Here is a 19,346-nt window from a genome sequence, read left to right as displayed (position 1 = left end):
AGGAATCTTTTCTGGTTTGTCAGGTTGTTTAAATAAAGCAGCAAGGATTGTGAACTGGTATATGTGTGGCTCACATTAGAATGGCACTAAGTCATGTCTTAGCAGCTCAAGGTGAAATGTATTACTTTGGGTTTTTTGTGGTGTTGGGTTTTTTTTGTTGTTTTTTTTGTTTTTTTTGCCTCTCATGATATGCCGGATATTTGAGCTTTCGGTTGATCTGTGGGAGGTGGAATCTCGTTTTCCTTTTTTGGTCCTGCTGAATGTTCTTTGCGATGATAGCAAGATGCTTTCCCTACCTCCTGTTTGTTTGTGCTGAGGCCAAGACTGCAAAGCCACATTCTTTGCACATACGCCCCCAACAGCGGCCACTTATTCTGGTATCATTGTTGCAGCTAAAAGTCCTAACTGAGAGAACAATTACAAACACATGACAGCCATCTAGTGGAGGCTGCCCTTTAGAGGCCATTAAGTCAGTATTTATTCTGCATTCCTGAATCTGGGGGTGTACAGTATACACGGGATATTTTTTAAATATGCAGAAAACTAACAATCCACCAGAAACTAATCATTGTAGGCTTCACAAATAAAAAAAAAAAAAAAAAAAAAAGCAAAATTAGCTCCCAAACACCGGCTGTATTGAATAAATTTCTGAGCTCAGGCAGAGGTTTCGAGAAGTGTTCAGCTATTTGATGTGGTCCCAGTTTTTTTTCTTAAGAGTTCAGGGAATTGTCTCTGTGGAAAGAATTCTTCTTCCATGGAAAACTGGAGCTATTGCTCTGGAGGCTGACGCACATTACCTTTCTTCTGTCTCCTTTCCTTTTTGTGTACAGATTGAGCCGTAAATGTTTCAGCATCAGAGAGCTCACTATGAAGAAGACGGTCCGGCCAGCGGTGAGTAAGGGGAGCGCCGATCGAGGAAAGTCAGAGGCCGTGACTACCGGCGGAAAGCCCCCAGCCAAAAGCACCACCGTTGCTCCTCTGTCTAAGGTAAAATTCATCAAGTGATGGAGCGTGTAGCACCTGAAGGTTTCTGATTTCATTAATTTTTCTGTGAGCGTGTTGACTTTTTCTTCTTTCAGGTTAAAAGCAATGATGACCTCTTAGCGGCTATGGCTGGAGGGAATCCTTCATCAAGTAGTGCCGTCACTAAGACCAAGAGGACTACGTCTGTTGGCACAAGCGCTAGCAACTTAGACAGCAAGCCAAAGACAACTTCAGGTATCTCAAAAAAATGTATCCCACAGGTTTGGAATGTATTTGTGGCTGGAGCTGCTCCTCCTGGAGCCTGCTTCTGCCGGAGATTTCTTAATGTTAAAGGGGAGGTTTTCTTCCTCACTGTTGCCAAGGGATTGCTCATCTAATTGTTGGCCTTTTCTCTGTATTATTGTAAGGTCTTTACCTTACAATAGGAGGTGCCTTGAGGCACCAAAATGATGATGTTGGGACATGAGCGAGAGACCCAAGCAGCACAATGATAGTGAAGATCATCACAACAGCAGCTGCTGGTTAGCGGCAGCTTAGTTGTCAAAATAAGAGCATGGGAATTGTCTACTAGCAAAAAAAGAAAAAGAATGAGACAAAAACATTGCTAAACTGAGCTCTTCATATTCTCAGATAAGCTGTAAAAATTATTTTTTCAGTGTTACTTCACCAGGATAAAAGAAATCCACTTTTTCTTGTAGGTACTTCATCCAAACGTGCATCATCATCCACTTCCAAGGAGCCAAGTTCATTACGAGACCGCCTTCGGTCATCCACTGCTAAAAAGCAACTTGCATCAGGGACTGTAGCTGGGGATGTGGCCTCAGGAAAGCGCTCTCGCCGCCAGATCCTGGCAGAGTCCGAGGGCCGTATGAGCAAGTCTAAGTCAGATGGCCAGATTAATGATAAAGTGGCTCTGGAAGCCAAAGTCAAAGACCTTCTTGGTTTGGCCAAGAGCAAAGACGTGGAAATCCTTCACCTTCGCAGCGAGCTGAGGGACATGAGGGCCCAACTTGGCCTTGGTGGGAAGGAGGTGCCACAGGAGGAAGAAGCTGGGGAGGAAGAGAAGCCCCAGGTTTCAGCCATCACGGCCGCTGATGTGGAGTCCACTCTGATTCTCTTACAAGAGCAGAATCAAGCCATCAGAGAGGAGCTCAACCTGCTGAAGAGCGAGAACCGCATGCTGAAAGATCGGCTGAATGCTCTGGGATTCTCCCTGGAGCAGAGGCTGGATGGCTCTGACAAGCTGTTCAACTACTCCTCCCTGAGTCCAGAACTGGCTGCAGGCAGTGGGCACAGCGATGGTGGTGGCACAGGTACTATGACCTCCTCAGTGGAAGGCTCTGCCCCTGGCTCATTGGAGGATCTTCTCACAGGACACCAGCATGGAGGCTCGGCAGACAACCTGGATAGTGAGTCAAGTGAGGTCTACCAAGCTGTCACCTCCAGTGACGATGCTCTGGACGCCCCATCTGGAGCTTCCTCGTCATCTGAGTCAGAGTGTGCACCTAGCAGGGAGCGTTCACGGAGGGGTAGCAGTGGCAATGCCAGTGAGGTGTCAGTAGCCTGTCTGACGGAGCGCATCCAACAGATGGAGGAGAATCAGCACAGCACAGCTGAGGAGCTTCAGGCGACACTGCAGGAACTGGCTGACCTGCAGCAGATCACACAGGAGCTGAATGGAGAGAACGAGCGGCTCGGAGAGGAGAAAGTCATCCTCATGGATTCCTTGTGCCAGCAGAGCGACAAGCTGGAGCTCTACGGCCGCCAGATTGAATACCTGCGCTCGCTCCTCGAAGAGCATCATATATCCTACGTGCTGGAGGAGGACATCAAGAGTGGGCGCTACATGGAGCTGGAGCAGCGTTACGCAGATCTGGCGGATAATGCCCGCTTTGAGAGAGAGCAGCTACTGGGGGTGCAACAGCACCTATCCAACACGTTAAAGATGGCTGAGCAGGACAATGCTGAAGCTCAGGAGATGATGGGAGTGCTGAAGGAGAGGAACCAACAGATGGAGCGCCTCCTGGATTCGGAGAGGCAGGATCGAGCTGCCATGGCGGCCACACTGGAAGAGTACAAAGCAGCCGTGAGCAATGACCAGGCGGAGCTGAGCCGCTGCCGAGCCCAGCTGGATCAAGAGAGGCAGAGAGTGGCCGAGTTGTACTCTCTGCACACTGCGGGGGACAAAAATGACATCTGTCAGCTGCTGGAAGGTGTTCGGCTGGGGAAAGAGGAGGCTGAGGCCAAAGCTGCAAAGATGCAGGAGGAGATGGAACAGGCCCACGGCGAACTCAGCCGGCTGCAGGAGACTTTCAGGAAGGTTAGTTCAAGGACAGTGAGTGGAACATGAGATCTTCACGCAAATAGAAGCTAAATTGAGGCGTTTGACCTAAATGTCTTTACTTTAATCTAGGGTGCAACAACTCTCAGTTTTTGGGTTATGAAAATTACAGCTTTATTACTGCCTGTCCATCAGTGTCTCAGATATCACAAATTTAATATCACCAGCTCTCCAGAGTCAGCCTTTAGCAAGGAATGGTACACATTCTCAAAGACTATACAGAGCTAACTGCACAGATGTGTAGTTATAATAGCAGGCAGGTTATTGTGAAGATTTATTGCAGTCAGTTTTTACCTAATGTCTTGTCTACTGTCTAATTAAATGAAGTATACTTTAATTGTTTGTGCGCAGCTGGACAGTGAATACAGAGACTTCCAGGAGCAGGCGCAGCAGCAAATGGCTGAGCAGGATCGTGCACTGGAGAAGCAGCGCATGGAGCTGCAGGAGAAGGACACAGAGATCGCTGACATGAAGGAAACCATCTTTGAACTGGAGGATGAGGTGGAGCAGCACCGAGCTCTGAAACTCCACGACAATCTCATTATCACAGATTTGGAAAGTAAGTGGGCTGCAGACACACTCTAACTCGAGTGGACGCTTGTGCTGAAGGCCAACTTTTATCAAGTAGTAGAACAATGTGAGCATGCTCATCAGCTTGCCTTAGAGATTCTGATATGAAAAGGACGTCTGCTTTTGAATCAGTGCGTTCTTTAATGATAGCATCACCAAACATTGCCTTCTGATTTCAGACTCTGTGAAGAAGCTGCAGGACCAGAAGCACGACATGGAGAGAGAGATTAAGATTCTTCACCGCAGGCTGAGAGTAAGTGGACATTCGTACTGAAAGGTGCTCATCTTTTAAAAACTGCTGACATCCAACAGCCTAAAAATCTTGATAGCCACGCAGCTCGGGTGCAAACAACACGAGGCACCCATGAAGTGACCTGGGGAGTCACACGTAGCGCTGGACCATTTTTTGCTGTATATCATTCCCTTCCCCTTTCCCATATTTTGTTCCTCTCTCTACTGACCATGTCAGATGAAGCCATAAAAATCCCCCAGTCTCATTGTCAGCCGGCCAAGATGATGAAATATGATCCAGGAAGCACAGCTGTAGCACCAGAACAATGAGTTTTGAAGTCTTATCAAATAAAAAGTATTGTCCAGCAGTCAGTGGTGCTTTCAGGAAGGACTTTTGCAACTCTGGAATGTAATCACAGCAGCCATAACTTTTATCTTCTGTCACAGGAGTTCTGGGATACAAAATCGAAACATGCTGTTGCAAAGTCAGCCACACAGAATGTGAACGTGCACACGTTTGTGAAAGAGTGTGGATTGAGGCTGTTTGATTATGAGCAAGTAAAGGTCAAATTATACTAGAAGGAACAAAAACTAGGTTTTAAGACAGTACTTTGTATAAAATCTGGATACTAAATAAATGCAGTATTATGACTTCTAGCTCCACAAACCAAAATTTTTCCATCACTGTGGAATTTTCAAAAGGTTTGCTGCAGAATCCCCTGATATTTTGACACAAAAAAGCAGATAGAAAACGTAACAACTAACTGGTAAACAAAGCGGGGCATTTTTAGAAGCGCAGATATTTCCTTTAGGAGCTGATGGAAACCTAAACGGAGCGCAAAGGGGAATTCATGAAGGCCTGATTTTAAATGAATGCTAATGTTTCTGTCATAAGGAAAGTCTGTCATTACAAATAGGAAAAACTGCCCTCTGGTGGCCAAAAGAATTTATCCATACTGCTAAATACAGTATTGATAAAATACTGCTGAGGGGTCTGCTGTTATGAGCATAAACAATGTTCAGCTGTTTGTATCATTACGTGTGTGTGTGTGTGTGTGTGTGTGTGTGTGTGTGTGTGTGTGTGTGTGTGTGTGTGTGTGTGTGTGCAGGAGGAGTCAATGGAGTGGCGTCAGTTCCAAGCTGATCTGCAGACCGCTGTCGTCATTGCTAATGACATCAAGTCGGAAGCACAGGAGGAGATTGGTGACCTGCGGCGCCGACTTCAGGAAGCACAGGAGAAGAACGAGAAGCTGAGCAAGGAGCTGGACGAAGTCAAGAGTCGCAAGTAAGACCCACAGAGAGACGCGTGGAAGAGCTGCAATAGTCAGCTCCTAATTTATTTATTTATTTATTTTTAGGAGAAAAAACTGGGATATTTCATATTTTCATTAAATTTGATACTAGATGCTCAGTAGCAGGGCTTGTGCTAAATCCAAAGTTGAATTAAAAACAAAAATAAGTTGTGAATTACACATTCTGTTTTCTATCTCGGTAAATTAGTGAGCAGAGGCATTTTTGCATTGATAATGTCAAAACTGACACCACAGGTGCTCTGAGTGCACATGCTCAGTGGAGTGCTTTGTGTTTTCCAGGCAGGATGAGGAGAGAGGCAGAGTGTATAACTACATGAATGCAGTGGAGAGGGACCTAGCTGCTCTCAGACAGGGGATGGGTCTCAGCAGGCGATCCTCCACCTCCTCGGAGCCCTCACCCACCGTCAAAACACTCATCAAGAGCTTCGATAGTGCCTCACAAGGTACAACACTGTCTTTGTTTTAGATTTTTAGACCTTCACTGCTGCTTTTGTTGTATTTTTTTTCCCAAATTCCCTCACCAAAGAGAGCCCATATTGTTAGTTAGTTTTTTGTCAAGAGTCACCAGTCTGACTAAGACAAGTGACATAAATTTAAGTCTTACCCCCCAACAATATATTCTCAATACATTTTCAGCATTTTTATTGATTTACTGCAGACAGGACTCCTGACATATCAGGCTTGTCTGCTTGCTGAAGAAGGTCCCAACTAAACTTTATATGACTGGATGTGAACCTTTGCTTCTTTATATCTCAGGTCCAACGTCAAATGGTGCCTCTGTGGCTCCAACACCTCCAACAGCTCCGGCTGCTCCGTTACCTCGAACCCCCCTCAGCCCCAGTCCCATGAAGACGCCCCCAGCAGCTGCTGTTTCACCCATGCAGGTACTGGAAAAGGTTTTTAATTAACATGTTAGCATTTTTGTCCCTTATTAGCTTACTGCTTTACATACTATTTCACACTAGTGCAAGGTCAAAAATTATATTCCTCATTGAGCACATGCTTATGCTTCTTCCAAGGTGCCATAATGAATCCTTTTAAAGTAGTCTTGAGCACCTTCAAAAATAATTTCTGAAGGTCTTTCAGAAGAACAGGCAGTCCTACAAAAAACATGTACATCAGGTGAACAGTATCTGAAACTCATGTCATTTAGAAATAGGAAAAGGTCCAGCAAAGACCTGACACAGGACCTGAGAGATCTGGCCCTGCAGCTGAAGCATCTACTGTTCACTGAAGCCTTGTCTGTCAAGAAGCTGTTCTTAATAAAGGAAATTTATAAGGAAAACCTGAGGACTGAAAATCAGTGGTAACAGGTCTCACGGATTCAAGTTTTAAATTTTTAGTTAAATTGTCAGTATGTAGAGCAGGTTCAGGAGACAACAGTGAGTGTCTACAGCCATTTGTAAAACACGGAAGAGGCTTTGAAATGAGTTGGAGCTGCATTTGAGCCAGTGATGATGTTGTGGATCTTACCAGCGTCCTGAAGAAGAAACTAACTATAAAAAAAAACTTTCAGTTTGGCCTGGACTGTGGACAGTCCAGGCTTGAATTATTAAGGTGGTCACACCAAAAAATTTAAAGAAATGAGGGATAGCTCAAGACTTTTGCACAACACTGTACATTTTAAGCATTGGGCTTCTAAAGGGTTTGAGTGGTGGGGATTTTTGGGTTCTTCTCCTTTTCACATAGTATTGCAGGCTCTTATACTTGATCATGTGACACTCTCCAATGATATCAGCGTGACTTTGTGTTGTGCTTTTAGCTCAGATAACATTACAGAAGTGAAGCTCCGCCTACTGTTTTACAAATCACTGCATTCAGATTTTTTTTTTTTTTTTTTTTAACTGTGCAATAAAAGGTGTTTTTCTGCTGTTTCAGAGACACTCCATAACTGGGTCAATGTCATCAGCCAAGCCGCTCTCCTCTTTGAGTGATAAGAGGCCCAGCTACACAGACATCTCCATGCCAGGTACATATTCTACATAAAAAAATAAATCTGTTTCTTTATGTAGGAACTGTTGCTTTTCATAGCTGCTGGGTGTACGCATATAAACATGCAGAATATTGTCCTGTTCATGAGGATTACCCATATAATATTTCAGTCCTTTGTCACAGTGATTAATAGGATTAATGGGCTGTCCCCTCTCTCAGGGTATATGGAGGGACTGTTTTTCTCAGAGGCCTGGACCTTAGCAGGTTTCCTGTATGTGTAGAGGATGATAAGCAGGAAATAATGAGTGCTTGGTTTGCTCGGTTCATTCTCAACACTAATGAGTTCAAGTGTTTCATGTGAACGTGCAGTCTTGGCCATAGCCTTCAGTCGTCCATTTATTCTTCACTGATTTATTGTTTTCTTGGTGAGTGTGTCGGCCTTGTGCGTCGGTATTCCCTGAACTCGGAGGGACTGGAATGTGGCTTTCTACTGACCTCTGCCCCCACCATGACATCTCATTTCAGAGGAAGTTGCTCATAGAGTAAATTGTTCTGTATGTGTTTACTGTGATGTTTACAGCCGAGCACCTTCTCAGGGGAACCTCAGCTAGCCGACCTCCATCTGCCCTCCAGAGGGTCTCCAACATTGACTCCTCCAAGGCGATCTCAGGTTAGAGATGCTGGCTATGTTTTATGAACTAATTATGAAGTAACTCGACCGTGGCTCAGGGGGTTGGGAATCGCATCTGTAACCGGAAGGTCGCCGGTTCGATCCCTGGGCTCTCTGTCCAGGTCGTTGTGTCCCTGGGCAAGACACTTTACCCTACTTGCCTACTGGTGTTGGCCAGAGGGGCCGATGGCGCGATATGGCAGCCTCGCTTCTGTCAGTCTGCCCCAGGTGTGGCTAAAACTGTAGCTTGCCTCCACCAGTGTGTGAATGTGAGAGTGAATGAATAGTGGCATTGTAAAGCGCTTTGGGTCCCTTGAAAAGCGCTATATAAATCCAATCCATTATTATTATTATTATTATTATTATTATTATTATTATTATTATTATTATTATTATTATTAACTCGGTCAGTAGTTCAGTACGAAAAGCTGAGTTTGATTTCCTCTCCCGTGACTTAAACAGTGACCCGCCGGAGCAGTGAGGAGATTAAGAGGGACATGTCAGCCTCGGAGGGGTCTTCGTCATCTTCCCTGATGGCGATGAGTGCTGCCTCCTCCCCACTCTCTCTGTCCTCCTCCTCCCCAACCGCCTCCATCACTCCCACAGCCCGCAGCCGCTTAAGGTACCACATGTTGATCCACTGATTCACCTCTGATGTGTTTCTAATGTGCTCACATTGGCACTTAAAAAAACATTGTCTGTTTCCATTCTTGTCAGTGATTTTAATCTCATGTTTCTTGATCCCTTTTTTGTGTTTATTTTATTTATTTTATTTTTTTATTTTTTTTCCATAGCCCAGCTCATGATGGCTTTTCTTTACTCATTAAGTAAATCAGATGAACTTGTAATCTGTTGCCTTTTTGGTATGGAAAATGTCTTAAAACTGATTGCTTGTGCTTTTCCTCTGTTTCTGTTACAGAGAGGAGAGAAAGGACCCGCTGTCAGCACTGGCCAGAGAGTACGGAGGCTCTAAGAGGAATGCTTTGCTGAAGTGGTGCCAGAAGAAGACTGAGGGCTATCAGGTAGCTCTCTTCTGTCAGTGTCCCCATGATAAAAAGCAACTGTACATGCTGACTGAGGTGTTTCAAAAGTTACAGGTAAAGTGCAGCTGTAGTCGTACACTATATGTGACAAAGAGTATATAAAGTGCTTCTGCATCTCTAGAGGGAGCTGCATACAATCTAAAGGCTGAGTTCAAGTTTGAAAATAGAACGTGGGGGTGTGGAGTTAGAAAGAAATGAGATCACCAGACCTCTGAAGCCCACTCCTCATCTCCGCTTGAGGCTTCTTGCACAACCATTCTGACATGTTGCCTTGTGGAAAATTACTGCCTTTGCAATTCTAATAGTTAAAGGTTTTAGCACTAAACTTTCTGTAGCAATGGCTCATATTGGCCCATGTTTAATGTAATGAGGTCAGCGTATGTACTGTTAATGATGTATGTGAGCCAAAAGCTTAGGTTTCAGATTACTCTGAGTACCTTTTATTTGTCAGGAGCTGTTAGTCAGATGGGAGTTAAAGTGGCTTTTTTCAATCAGATAGAGGATGAACTGAGGGGCTGCACACAGCCCAGTAGAAGCTAAATAAGGATTGTATTGAACTGTCAGTGATGGAAAGCTATTCTAGTTGAGTCCAAGAATAAAAAGATGAAGCTGGAATTTTGTGTGTTTGCGATCTTTGTGTTCCGATTCTGTGTATAAAGTTTCTTAGCATGATCAGGGGGTGGACGTGATCCTCCAAATGAGTGTTAAAAACAACCTACTCACACTGTGGAAACATGTTTGCAGATGCTAGTTGAATGCTTTTAATGAGAAGAATCAGCGGAGGGTGTGCATAAGCAGTAACATGATGCAGGTCTAATGTGGTGCTAAGATTGCACAGTAAACTGTTATCAGCGAGATAAAATGAAAAACATGAAGGCGGCATCATTTCCTCGTTCATAGGTAGATGCAGTGGTGCACTCTGCCACGGGCAGCGATACCTCATTGTAGAGAAAGGTAAATAATGTCACAACTTTAACTCCTGAGTTGGGATGAACTCTTTGTCTCCCTTTACACCCTTTAACTTTGCAGTACCCTTTACATGCTGCTGCAGACTGACTGCTCTGCGTAGGTCTCACTTGTTAATTTCACCGCAGGCTCTTTAAAGCTATGGTAAAAAAAAATAAAGATAAATCCAGTGACGACCTCAGAGTGATTTAAGCAGCAATAAACAGATGTGCCAAGAGTCCTCTGCCATCACCCCAACCCTTTTTATTTGATCTAAGGTATAGTTACCATGGCATCTTAGGTCTTCACCAGGAAGTGGGCAACATTTAGTATATCCTGTGATGTAGTTTTCTGATAAACACAGTGCTCTCTCTGCATCACTGCATATGGTGTAGATTATAGTTATGACATTAAAGATATTTGAGGATATAATTTAAGTGGTTGTTTGCAGGATGCTGTAAATCTTTTGATTTTAAAGGTCAGATGGCAGCTGATAGTGGAAAAGATGATAGATATGATATGATATGGATGAGTAGTGTTGACACTTCATATAAAATCCCAGGACCGTCATCAGATTGAGCAGATAAATCATTTTAAATGGTTCCGTGAAAGCAGAATTGATTATGAGCAATAGTGTTGTCTGAAACGATGTGGAGATCGGCCGTCTGGCGGTGACGTTCATGATGTAAAGGTCCAAAGGATGAAATGTTGTACAGTCATGTTTGACACCTTACCCAGAAAATAGCTTCCTATTGATTTGTGGTCTGGATTGTAAATGTTCTGTCGAGTATGATCAAAGTTTAAATGCATCACCTTTGTGTTGTGTTTTTTCTTTTTTTTCTTTTTTAAAGAACATTGATATTACCAACTTCAGCAGCAGCTGGAACGATGGCCTGGCCTTCTGCGCCGTGCTCCACACCTACCTGCCCGCACACATCCCGTACCAGGAGCTCACCAGCCAGGAGAAGGCAAGTGACGTTCGGAAGAAAAGCTCAAACTTCTTTTAATCATCAGGTTTCATTACATGTGACTTAAACTGTGGCTTCTTTTCATCAGAGGAGAAACTTCACCTTAGCTTTCCAGGCCGCAGAGAGCGTGGGCATCAAATGCACTTTGGTAAGCTTCATTAAAATAAAACCCCAGGAATGAAGATAAAATACAGCAAAAATCCTGACACAAATTTAGAACGGATGGCATAGAGAATATACTTTTCATTGCTTTTCAATACGGCAGCCAAGCTCGCACAGATTGCTTGTTGTGATCTCTGGCTGGAGTTAACCTGCAGTCTGCTTTCTAATTGTGATCCGTTTATAGTTCTGCTTTTAACCTCATAAACTTCACTCAGCTTCTTGTGCATCTATCATCACAGATCTGAGCTATACACTGACTTTTATTTCAAATTTGGACAGCGTCCTAAGTTAGTACAAGCGTACATGCGTTTAAACAATGTGCGGCTTTAGCCAACATGGATTTCTAACTGCTACACCATGTTGGCTCAATGAAAAGTCAACGTAAGGTAAGGTTACCTGAAAAGGAATGGTCTTAATATGAATCTACAAAGCCTTCCTTCTTCTTTTTTAGTGTATACTGGTTCTCTGTCAACCTCACTTCGTCTGTCACAGACTCTCTGATTCTTTTTACCAGTTAAGCAAAGACTGTATATATAAAAAAACAGACATAATAACCAAGACTTACTGCATTGCTATCTATTGCAGACTGGCAACCAATACCAGCTAGGTTGGTTATCAGTGATAATTTTGACAGAACATTCTGATTTAGTTCGTAATCTCTAAAATATAGAGTATAAAGTTTGTCCTGTTTTTAACAGGGAGAGTTGCTCACCTCGCTTCACTAAGCACCCATGACATCAAATTGCGAAATGTGTCCATATCTGCTCTTCTTTTCCTCCCAAGAACTGATATTTTGTCACAAAGATCAAATATGCGCTACTAAGCTTTACAGCACAAGGAGATTACTTCTGATTGGATTGATTCCAGACTCGTCCCGCCTTTGTATACAACTTAATAGGCTCTGATTGGATTTTTTTTTTCTTCTATTTTCATCTTGTCAGTACATTTCATCTTAGATATAGTCTTGTTCCACAAAAAAAGGTTGTTGACAAAAACTATTACAAAGGTTATTAAAGAATGAAATTATCACTGCTATCTATAGACTGCTACCAGCTTTTTAAATAGCGTGTTAAGGTGATCACCCTCGTGCTGTTTGTCAGATAGCTCCCCTGAAAATGCTGCAGAGGGGCTCGGGCATGATTAGGAGGTCCAGCAGTGACTTGAATGAGCTGAGGAGAAGCCTTGCAGAGAGCTGTGACAGCAGCCACCTGTTAGACCAGCTGTAATCATGCTTAACTTTACCCTTAATACAATTTTAAATGTCTGGGTTGTGTTTTAAATGTAGTGTTTGTAGTTATATTAGCTTTAGAGACAGCTTATCAGGAAGTTATGGTGCATGGCTTTTGACTTCGTTCTTCAGGGTGATGCTTGAGATTACACAAATGAGATGAAACGTGTTGGTCAGTGAGATCTGGAGGTGCTTACAGGTAGATTTTGTTACCATTCCACAGAGCCAGGTTAGCTGTTTTTCCTTTATGCTAACTGAAAGCATGCTGACCAGGTGCTAGCTGTAGACTCACATTGAACATGATTATGTTCAAGTCTAAGGAGTTTCCCAGAATGTCAAACTCATCTGGAAGTTTATTTGAATGGGTTGAAAATGTAAATATTATACAGGATCCTCTCCAATGCTATCCGGCCTTGTTCATCAGTAGGTACATATCATAAATCAAATGCTTCACTCAGGGTTTACTTACTGCTGTTACAGCTGGAGTTGGCAACTCTTATTATCAAGACGACTTGGTTGTGTTTAACCATAATCATTATTGATAAATTTTAAATAACGCCCTTTAATGAAGTGAAAAACATCATATAAAATATGTAGTGTCTAAAGTGTCTGTTTGTCTTTTCCAGGACATTAATGAGATGGTGCACACAGAGAGGCCAGACTGGCAAAGTGTCATGACTTACGTTACAGCCATCTACAAGTACTTTGAGACCTGACTTCACCGTCTCCCTCACCCTTCTCCTGCAGCACAATCAGAGCCACACTGACCGTCATGAGCTCTCAGCAACAATCCAACTGCACGGTCAACTCTTCCTTACTCCCTCCCCATGCATCACAGCAGCACTGTCATGCTGCAAGTGTGTCCACGCTATTTAACAACACTAACTGCAGACCAGGACTTTGCTGGACAAGTGCCACATCCTCACACTGCAGCTAAGGAGACCCTTGTGTGGAGTTGTAGTCCAGGGGCTTGCCTGTTTGTTTACCATTATACTAGAAAGCCATGAGAAGGACAGGATGTGAATACCTGTGGTTCATCTTTTCCTCCAATTCATGCCTGAAGTAGCAGCGTGAAAAAGAAGCCAAGTCTCAGTGCCTTCTATCTGGATTGGTCTTGCATACGTTTCTCCGCTCTGCACCCATTCTCCAGGTTGTAGTTTGTTCAAGGGGAATTCCATCAAATCTGACTTTAAACACTCTGCTTTGCAGCATAAGGTTTGTCATAGGCTTTTCTTCTTGATGGGGAATAATTACTGGATGTTTCCCCCCGTAAATGTTCAGTTTCTACATTATAAGAAACCAAAGGTTAGTCATGTTGGAATTTCCCCCTAAAACTTTGTAAATTCCCTTTGGTCAGACTTGAGACAGATGCAGGATTTTACTCCAAGTCTTCCAGATGTTGCAGTGCGATAACAGATGCCTCTCATACAACGGATAAAGTGCCTGTGTGAGTTTTGATGCAGGAGACCAGAAAACAAGCTCTTTTTTTCTTCTTCTCCAGTTTGTAAAGCTGAGGATTTGAGGAGTTGCCAAACTAGTTTCAGATTCATTCATTCATTGATGCTGATCACGACTGACTGCTTTCAAGGACAGGTGTGCACTTTGTTCTACAACTCTGCTGCACTTTTCTGTTGTTAAGCCGCACTAACACACTATGATAGGTTTTCTGTAATAGATCCAAGACTTTAGACTAATATTCATTTGAAGAACTATATAACGTGTTTGTATTTTATAGGCCTGGAGTTGCCGTCGTGCACTTCGTTCATTGGGCACATACAGCACACATTTCATCATAATCAAGCTATGAGTAACTAGAAAACTAGAACCTTAGATAATGGACTCAGCTGTAGATTTCATGCCAGGCTCTGGTTTTAGGAAGCAAGACTAGACACTTTCATGAGCTTTTTTAAAAATTTATTTTAGGCCAAAGCAGTGCTTCAGTTAAAGCAGCAGGTGGATGTTTTCAGTGATGCGTTTTGCTGCTTTCTTGCCAGTAACCAGACATGAAAACCTCAGTTTGGCTCTGATCTGTAAAGTGTGATCAAAAGTTCTGTGAACTGTCTGTGAAAAGCAAACGCCTTACCCTTCAAGGTCACCTCCTTCTGCACCTTTAGACTGCCTTCAGCTGCTATTTTTAGAGCTTTCCCTGGAAATTCTGTTCTGACTACTTGGATGTTTGTGTGTGCGATGCAAACAGGACCTCCTGTACTGTGTCAAATCAGTGACCCTTTAAGTTAAATTTCATCTTGTAGAAGAAAATGGTAGTGGTTAACACTTGCCTTCCTCGAGTCAAGAGTTCAAAATCAAGGTGCACAACTATGTGTCAAAAAAAGCAACAAGCACCCGCACCTCCCTTTATTGCTTTGTCCCCGAGTGTCCCAGATGTGAAAATCTGGATGTTTCGATGCAGATGTTTGCTTTCTGTGTACAATCGAGGTCTATGGTGAATTTATATATTTGCACCTGCAGGTGGCTAGAACTGGACTTCCAAAAGGTAATCAAATAAGCACATGAATGGTGCACAACGTGTGACCTTTAAGGGGGGAATCAGACATATTAAGATCAAACTCGTAGCAAGAAACCAAACGCATATGTTACACAAGATTTTAAACTCTTCCTTTAACGTCCAGAAATGTTGCAAGGCCGTTTATTTTAATATACACAAATTATTAGGTAATCCATTTTGCAATATGCAAAATGTTTTGGTGATTTTGTGCTTTTGCGGTGTAAATAAAGTTGACAATATGACCAAGCATTACTAAGGAAATACTGTGGAGCACGATGCCATGTAATAACTCTAACTTCAGTCTGCACCATTACTGTCACGCTGTCTGACTGCTGTGTGCCTCAACATACCAAGTTCACTCTATTTATTTGCGTAGTGCATTATAGTGAAGTCAGTGCTAACGTTGTCTTACATGTTTATCGATTTATAACACACACACTTTGAATAGCTGCACTGAGATAAGCTTTTTTTTTTTTAATGTATTCCACAATAATATCCTGCCTTAATAGTTCAGCAGATATTTCTCAGACTGAAAATGTGACATTTTTAAGCTGCAGCCGTATTTCCAGACCAGTTTCACAGTGCGGACGTGGTTTTGTGGAAAAACCCTCTCTTTCATGTTGGTGCCTCTCGAGAAACGCTGATCATGAGCGATGGCTGTGAATCTTTTTGTTTTTGAAGCTGATGTTGGACTTTCCTCTTCGTGTCTCCGGTTAAGGTGACTGTGGTGCGTAGAGCTGCCAGCTGGTATCAATAGCTGCATTAGAAACGACATTTTTCTGTGTTGATTTCGAAGCGAGCCGTTTGCCAAAAGCTCGTTGCTACTGTGTGTAAAACAGCGGTGGACATCCAGTGATCTGAAGTGAGCACACGAGCCCGTCACATCGACTGTTTGTGTACGAGATGGAGTGAGACTGAGTTATTTAATGACTTTTGAAGGCAGAGGCTCTTTGCTGATGGCGAGACGCTGAGGATTAGCAGCCTTTTGTTAGTTTTCTTTTAAAAAAACATTGTGCTCTGCCTGATTCCACCGCTGGCCCATGTGTTTTATTGCTCCCGACAGGAACGAGAGGCGCAAAGGAGATTCGAAGCCTCGCGATCCTGAAAGTGGAATGTGTTTTGATCACGCTTTAGTGATCTTGGGACCGTTTCTTTTTTACAACGTCCAGCGTGTGCTGACGTGTGGTGATTGATGACCGCCGAGCCCAGCCTGCTGAGGAGAGACCAGACGGCCAGCAAAAGCTAGGGCGCGCATTCCACCGCCACATGATGCAGCCGCGATGGACGACGTTGTTTGGTCCTTTAGAAAAAGGCCCTTAAAGAGGATGTGAAGAGAGCTTTATGTCTTTAGTGGGTCCACTACATCATGCTACTTGTATTTTTCTTTGTTTACTTGAAAATGCTCTGAGAATTTCACTGAACATGCTTTAATTTGTCTTTTTGTTTCCATGTTGCCTTTTTTCGTATTGTTTTAATAATAATACCACATTTTACAGTCTGATGCAGATTGTCGTTGAAGTGGATTTACTTTCCTGATCACACTACATGCAGTGCTGAAACAGTCCCTCAGCTAAGTGAAAGCTGATTGAATAAATGTGTGTATGTATGCGTGTGTGTATAAAGGGACTAAGCTACAGTATTAAGTGCACACTATGATGATAATCAGTTGTAAGAAATAAAAAAGCGTTCTGGTTTTGCTTTGTTTTTTCTCTCGTAGTTATAAAGGACCATTTGAACAGCCATGTTTGTTGTCCTTTTTCAGCCGTGGGCTGGGCTTGGGGAGGTGGGGGTGGTGGAGAAGATGTTCCTTCCCCAGGAAATGATGAGCATCAGAAACCTTATTTCCTGCATTCTGCTTCTCTTGCACCAGTTTATACGTTTGCTGCATCGTTCTGTGGTGCAAATGTCTTTAGTTAAAGGACAAAAATCAGGTACCACATAACAAACATAAAGTAGGACATAATCCAGTGTGGCTTTCAGATCGTCTCATTCATTATAGTTCACCACACACACACGGATATGAACTACTTGTTTGTCCTTCTGTTGCGCTGGCTTCTTTTCAGATCAAATGATCAAAACAGTGCAGGATGGTGGCATGGTGGTTAGCTCTGTTGCCTCACAGCCAGAAGGTCCTGAGTTTGACTCCAACAACTGGCGCAGGCCTTTCTGTGTGTAGTTGGCATGTTCTCCCATGTTTGCATGGGTTCTCTGTGGGTGCTATGGCTTCTCCCACAGACCAAAGACATGCATTTAGTGGGGTTAGGTTAATTGGCCATAGGAGTGAGTGCAAGTGACTGCTGCGATATGCTCCAGGTGCCCCATCGCCCCCACTCCCGACCTTGTTAAGGATAAAAGGCTGGATGACAGTAAAACACTTATCCAGTTATCCGTTTTGTATTAGACTGATTTATGTGTTTCATTGTGTAACCCGCTGGATGTTTAGTTAATTGCTCATGTATAAAACCTCCCAACATTCCAGTTATCTTATCACATACCTTTGATGGTCTTAGGAAGTCAAGTACATCTCATCTATTACCAAGTAGCCTGAAAACAAGAAGCAGGCTACATTACCTCAGAAGTACTGGATAAACAGCACTTCTATATTGGAAAACAAATTACTACTAAACCTTAGCTCCCATTTTCTTCCATGGTCATCGACGTGCTTACACATGGTACCAGCTGACTGATCACAACACTATAGTACTGTGAAAAAGTCTCAAATCAAACAATTTTTTTTTAGATTTTGCAAGGAAAATGGAAAATGGGTGCAAAAATGTATTGAATCATGTACAAACATGCTCGAAAATACAGTATGGAAAACAGATTTTGCAAAACTTCAAGTTTCAATATTTGGTACAAGCCTGGAAAATCTTAGGCAGCTTTCTTGTCATTCCTGTAAGAAGTGTTCAGGAACAATTCTTCAGGCTTCTTCAAGGACATTCAATTCAGCTTTGTTTTTAAAGTGCCAAATGACAAAGACAGTCGCCTTAAGGCCATTTATACTGTCAGGTAAAGACCCTACAATAATAAAAAAGACTGAGAGATTCAGAACTCTTCTGCCTTTTGTTCCATTCTCTGTCAGGATGATCCCACACTGCTTCAGTAATGTCTATCCAGGTGTGCTTTTATTGCTTTGGCAGTGATCATATTCACGCTCAAGAATGGTGTTGTTGGCAATCAGATGGTTTCCAGATGTTACATGGTGGTTCAAAATCTGACCCAGTACTTTTCTGTCTTCATAATTCCATCAATTTTGGAAAGATCGCCAACACCACTGAGCCTCTACTGTTTTTACAGATGGCTGTAGACACTCCCTGTCCCTCTCACTCAACCTCTCTGTACATACTGATGACAAACCAAGAACTTCAGAATTGGATTCATCACTCATAAGACCCCTTACTGACTTACTGACTTTTGTTCTTGTGTAACTTCCTCGTCCTTTCCTCTCTGTTTCCCTTCATTAAGAATGGCTTCCTAACAGCTAACCTTTATTGACACCATTTCTGATGACACTTCTGTCTCATCAAGATATGCCAAGTTTTTAGCAAACATCTTTTTGAGAATCTTGCTGTACAAACACTATTTTATGCCTGTCAGACTGTCTTTGGTGTTCAGATGAAGAAATTGGAGCGAATGCTGTGCTTTTGTAACAAGATGGTAACACAATACAGAAAGACATTTTAAAATTGATTCTTTGCCAAGTTGTCTGTTATGTGTAGATAAAGCTTATTGTTGTGTCTACACACACAACACTCCATCAGTTGAGTTAGGTGCCTTTTCTTTCTTTTCCTTTGTATTTTTAATTGAATGATTCACAGGTCAGTGTGAAGGGGCATAATACGCACACAGACACAAAATGTCTCTAATAAAATGTCAGGTACAACGACTAGACTGAAAGTTGGTGAAAAATCAGCAAATATCCCAAAGAAACCCTTTGGGAGACTTTCGGGAAGCCTGAAGAACTGTTGGACAAGACTACTTTTAAAAGAATGACTTTTAAAGAAAAGGCGAGAAAGCGAGACGGAGTTGAGTCAGGGGTGGTGACGGTTCATACCGGACGACGGGATTTAAAAAGAGCGCACATCCCCCTGAAATCTGCACCTTTGTTTATGTCACGCAGGGTTTGAACCTCGCCCGGGGCTAGAACATTACATTTCCACTAAACATACATTATCCAGGTAATAAAACGCGACAGAGCTCTGGTACCGAGCACTAACCGGATAATTGTCCCTCTGTGTTAGAAAGATAACCGGCTTAACTGATTCAGAGCATCTCAAGTTGCACAGCAGACACACCGTGTTTAACGCGTGACATCATCACCATCATCGCGTATACACAGCATGCTTTTAGCTGTCTGACCCCGAAGAGGAAACTGAGGTACAGCCAGCCTGTTTTATGGAGGGTGTGTGTGTGTGAGAGAGAGAGCGAGAGACACTCACTTGACCGGAGCAGA

At 42.9% G+C, this 19,346-nt stretch overlaps 1 protein-coding gene across 2 annotated transcripts in view; it reads left to right on the top strand.

The window, feature by feature from the left end:
* Positions 1-16,621, top strand: part of specc1la (sperm antigen with calponin homology and coiled-coil domains 1-like a) — a 30,162-nt gene extending 13,541 nt beyond the window's left edge. Inside the window, exons 2-16 of one of the 2 annotated variants that reach the window (XM_085424831.1) lie at positions 831-987; positions 1,080-1,218; positions 1,683-3,304; positions 3,677-3,884; positions 4,075-4,148; positions 5,236-5,411; positions 5,719-5,882; positions 6,196-6,323; positions 7,318-7,408; positions 7,952-8,041; positions 8,504-8,663; positions 8,961-9,138; positions 10,881-10,997; positions 11,086-11,145; positions 13,014-16,621. In XM_085424831.1, coding sequence (XP_085280957.1) covers positions 868-987; positions 1,080-1,218; positions 1,683-3,304; positions 3,677-3,884; positions 4,075-4,148; positions 5,236-5,411; positions 5,719-5,882; positions 6,196-6,323; positions 7,318-7,408; positions 7,952-8,041; positions 8,504-8,663; positions 8,961-9,138; positions 10,881-10,997; positions 11,086-11,145; positions 13,014-13,103 — 3,417 coding nt within the window. In that variant the 5' untranslated portion in view covers positions 831-867 and the 3' untranslated portion in view covers positions 13,104-16,621. The remainder of the gene's footprint in view (positions 1-830; positions 988-1,079; positions 1,219-1,682; positions 3,305-3,676; positions 3,885-4,074; positions 4,149-5,235; positions 5,412-5,718; positions 5,883-6,195; positions 6,324-7,317; positions 7,409-7,951; positions 8,042-8,503; positions 8,664-8,960; positions 9,139-10,880; positions 10,998-11,085; positions 11,146-13,013) is intronic. The other variant, XM_085424832.1, reaches the window with a different exon arrangement.
* Positions 16,622-19,346: the final 2,725 nt, after the last annotated feature.

This window comes from Rhamphochromis longiceps, linkage group LG12 (genome assembly GCF_057381845.1).
Source record: "Rhamphochromis longiceps isolate RC_006_pf linkage group LG12, R_longiceps_female_GT1.1, whole genome shotgun sequence".
Classification (NCBI taxonomy): Eukaryota; Metazoa; Chordata; class Actinopteri; order Cichliformes; family Cichlidae; genus Rhamphochromis; species Rhamphochromis longiceps.
Note: the sequence above shows the minus strand (reverse complement) of the source record. Positions and strands in the feature narration are given on the sequence as shown.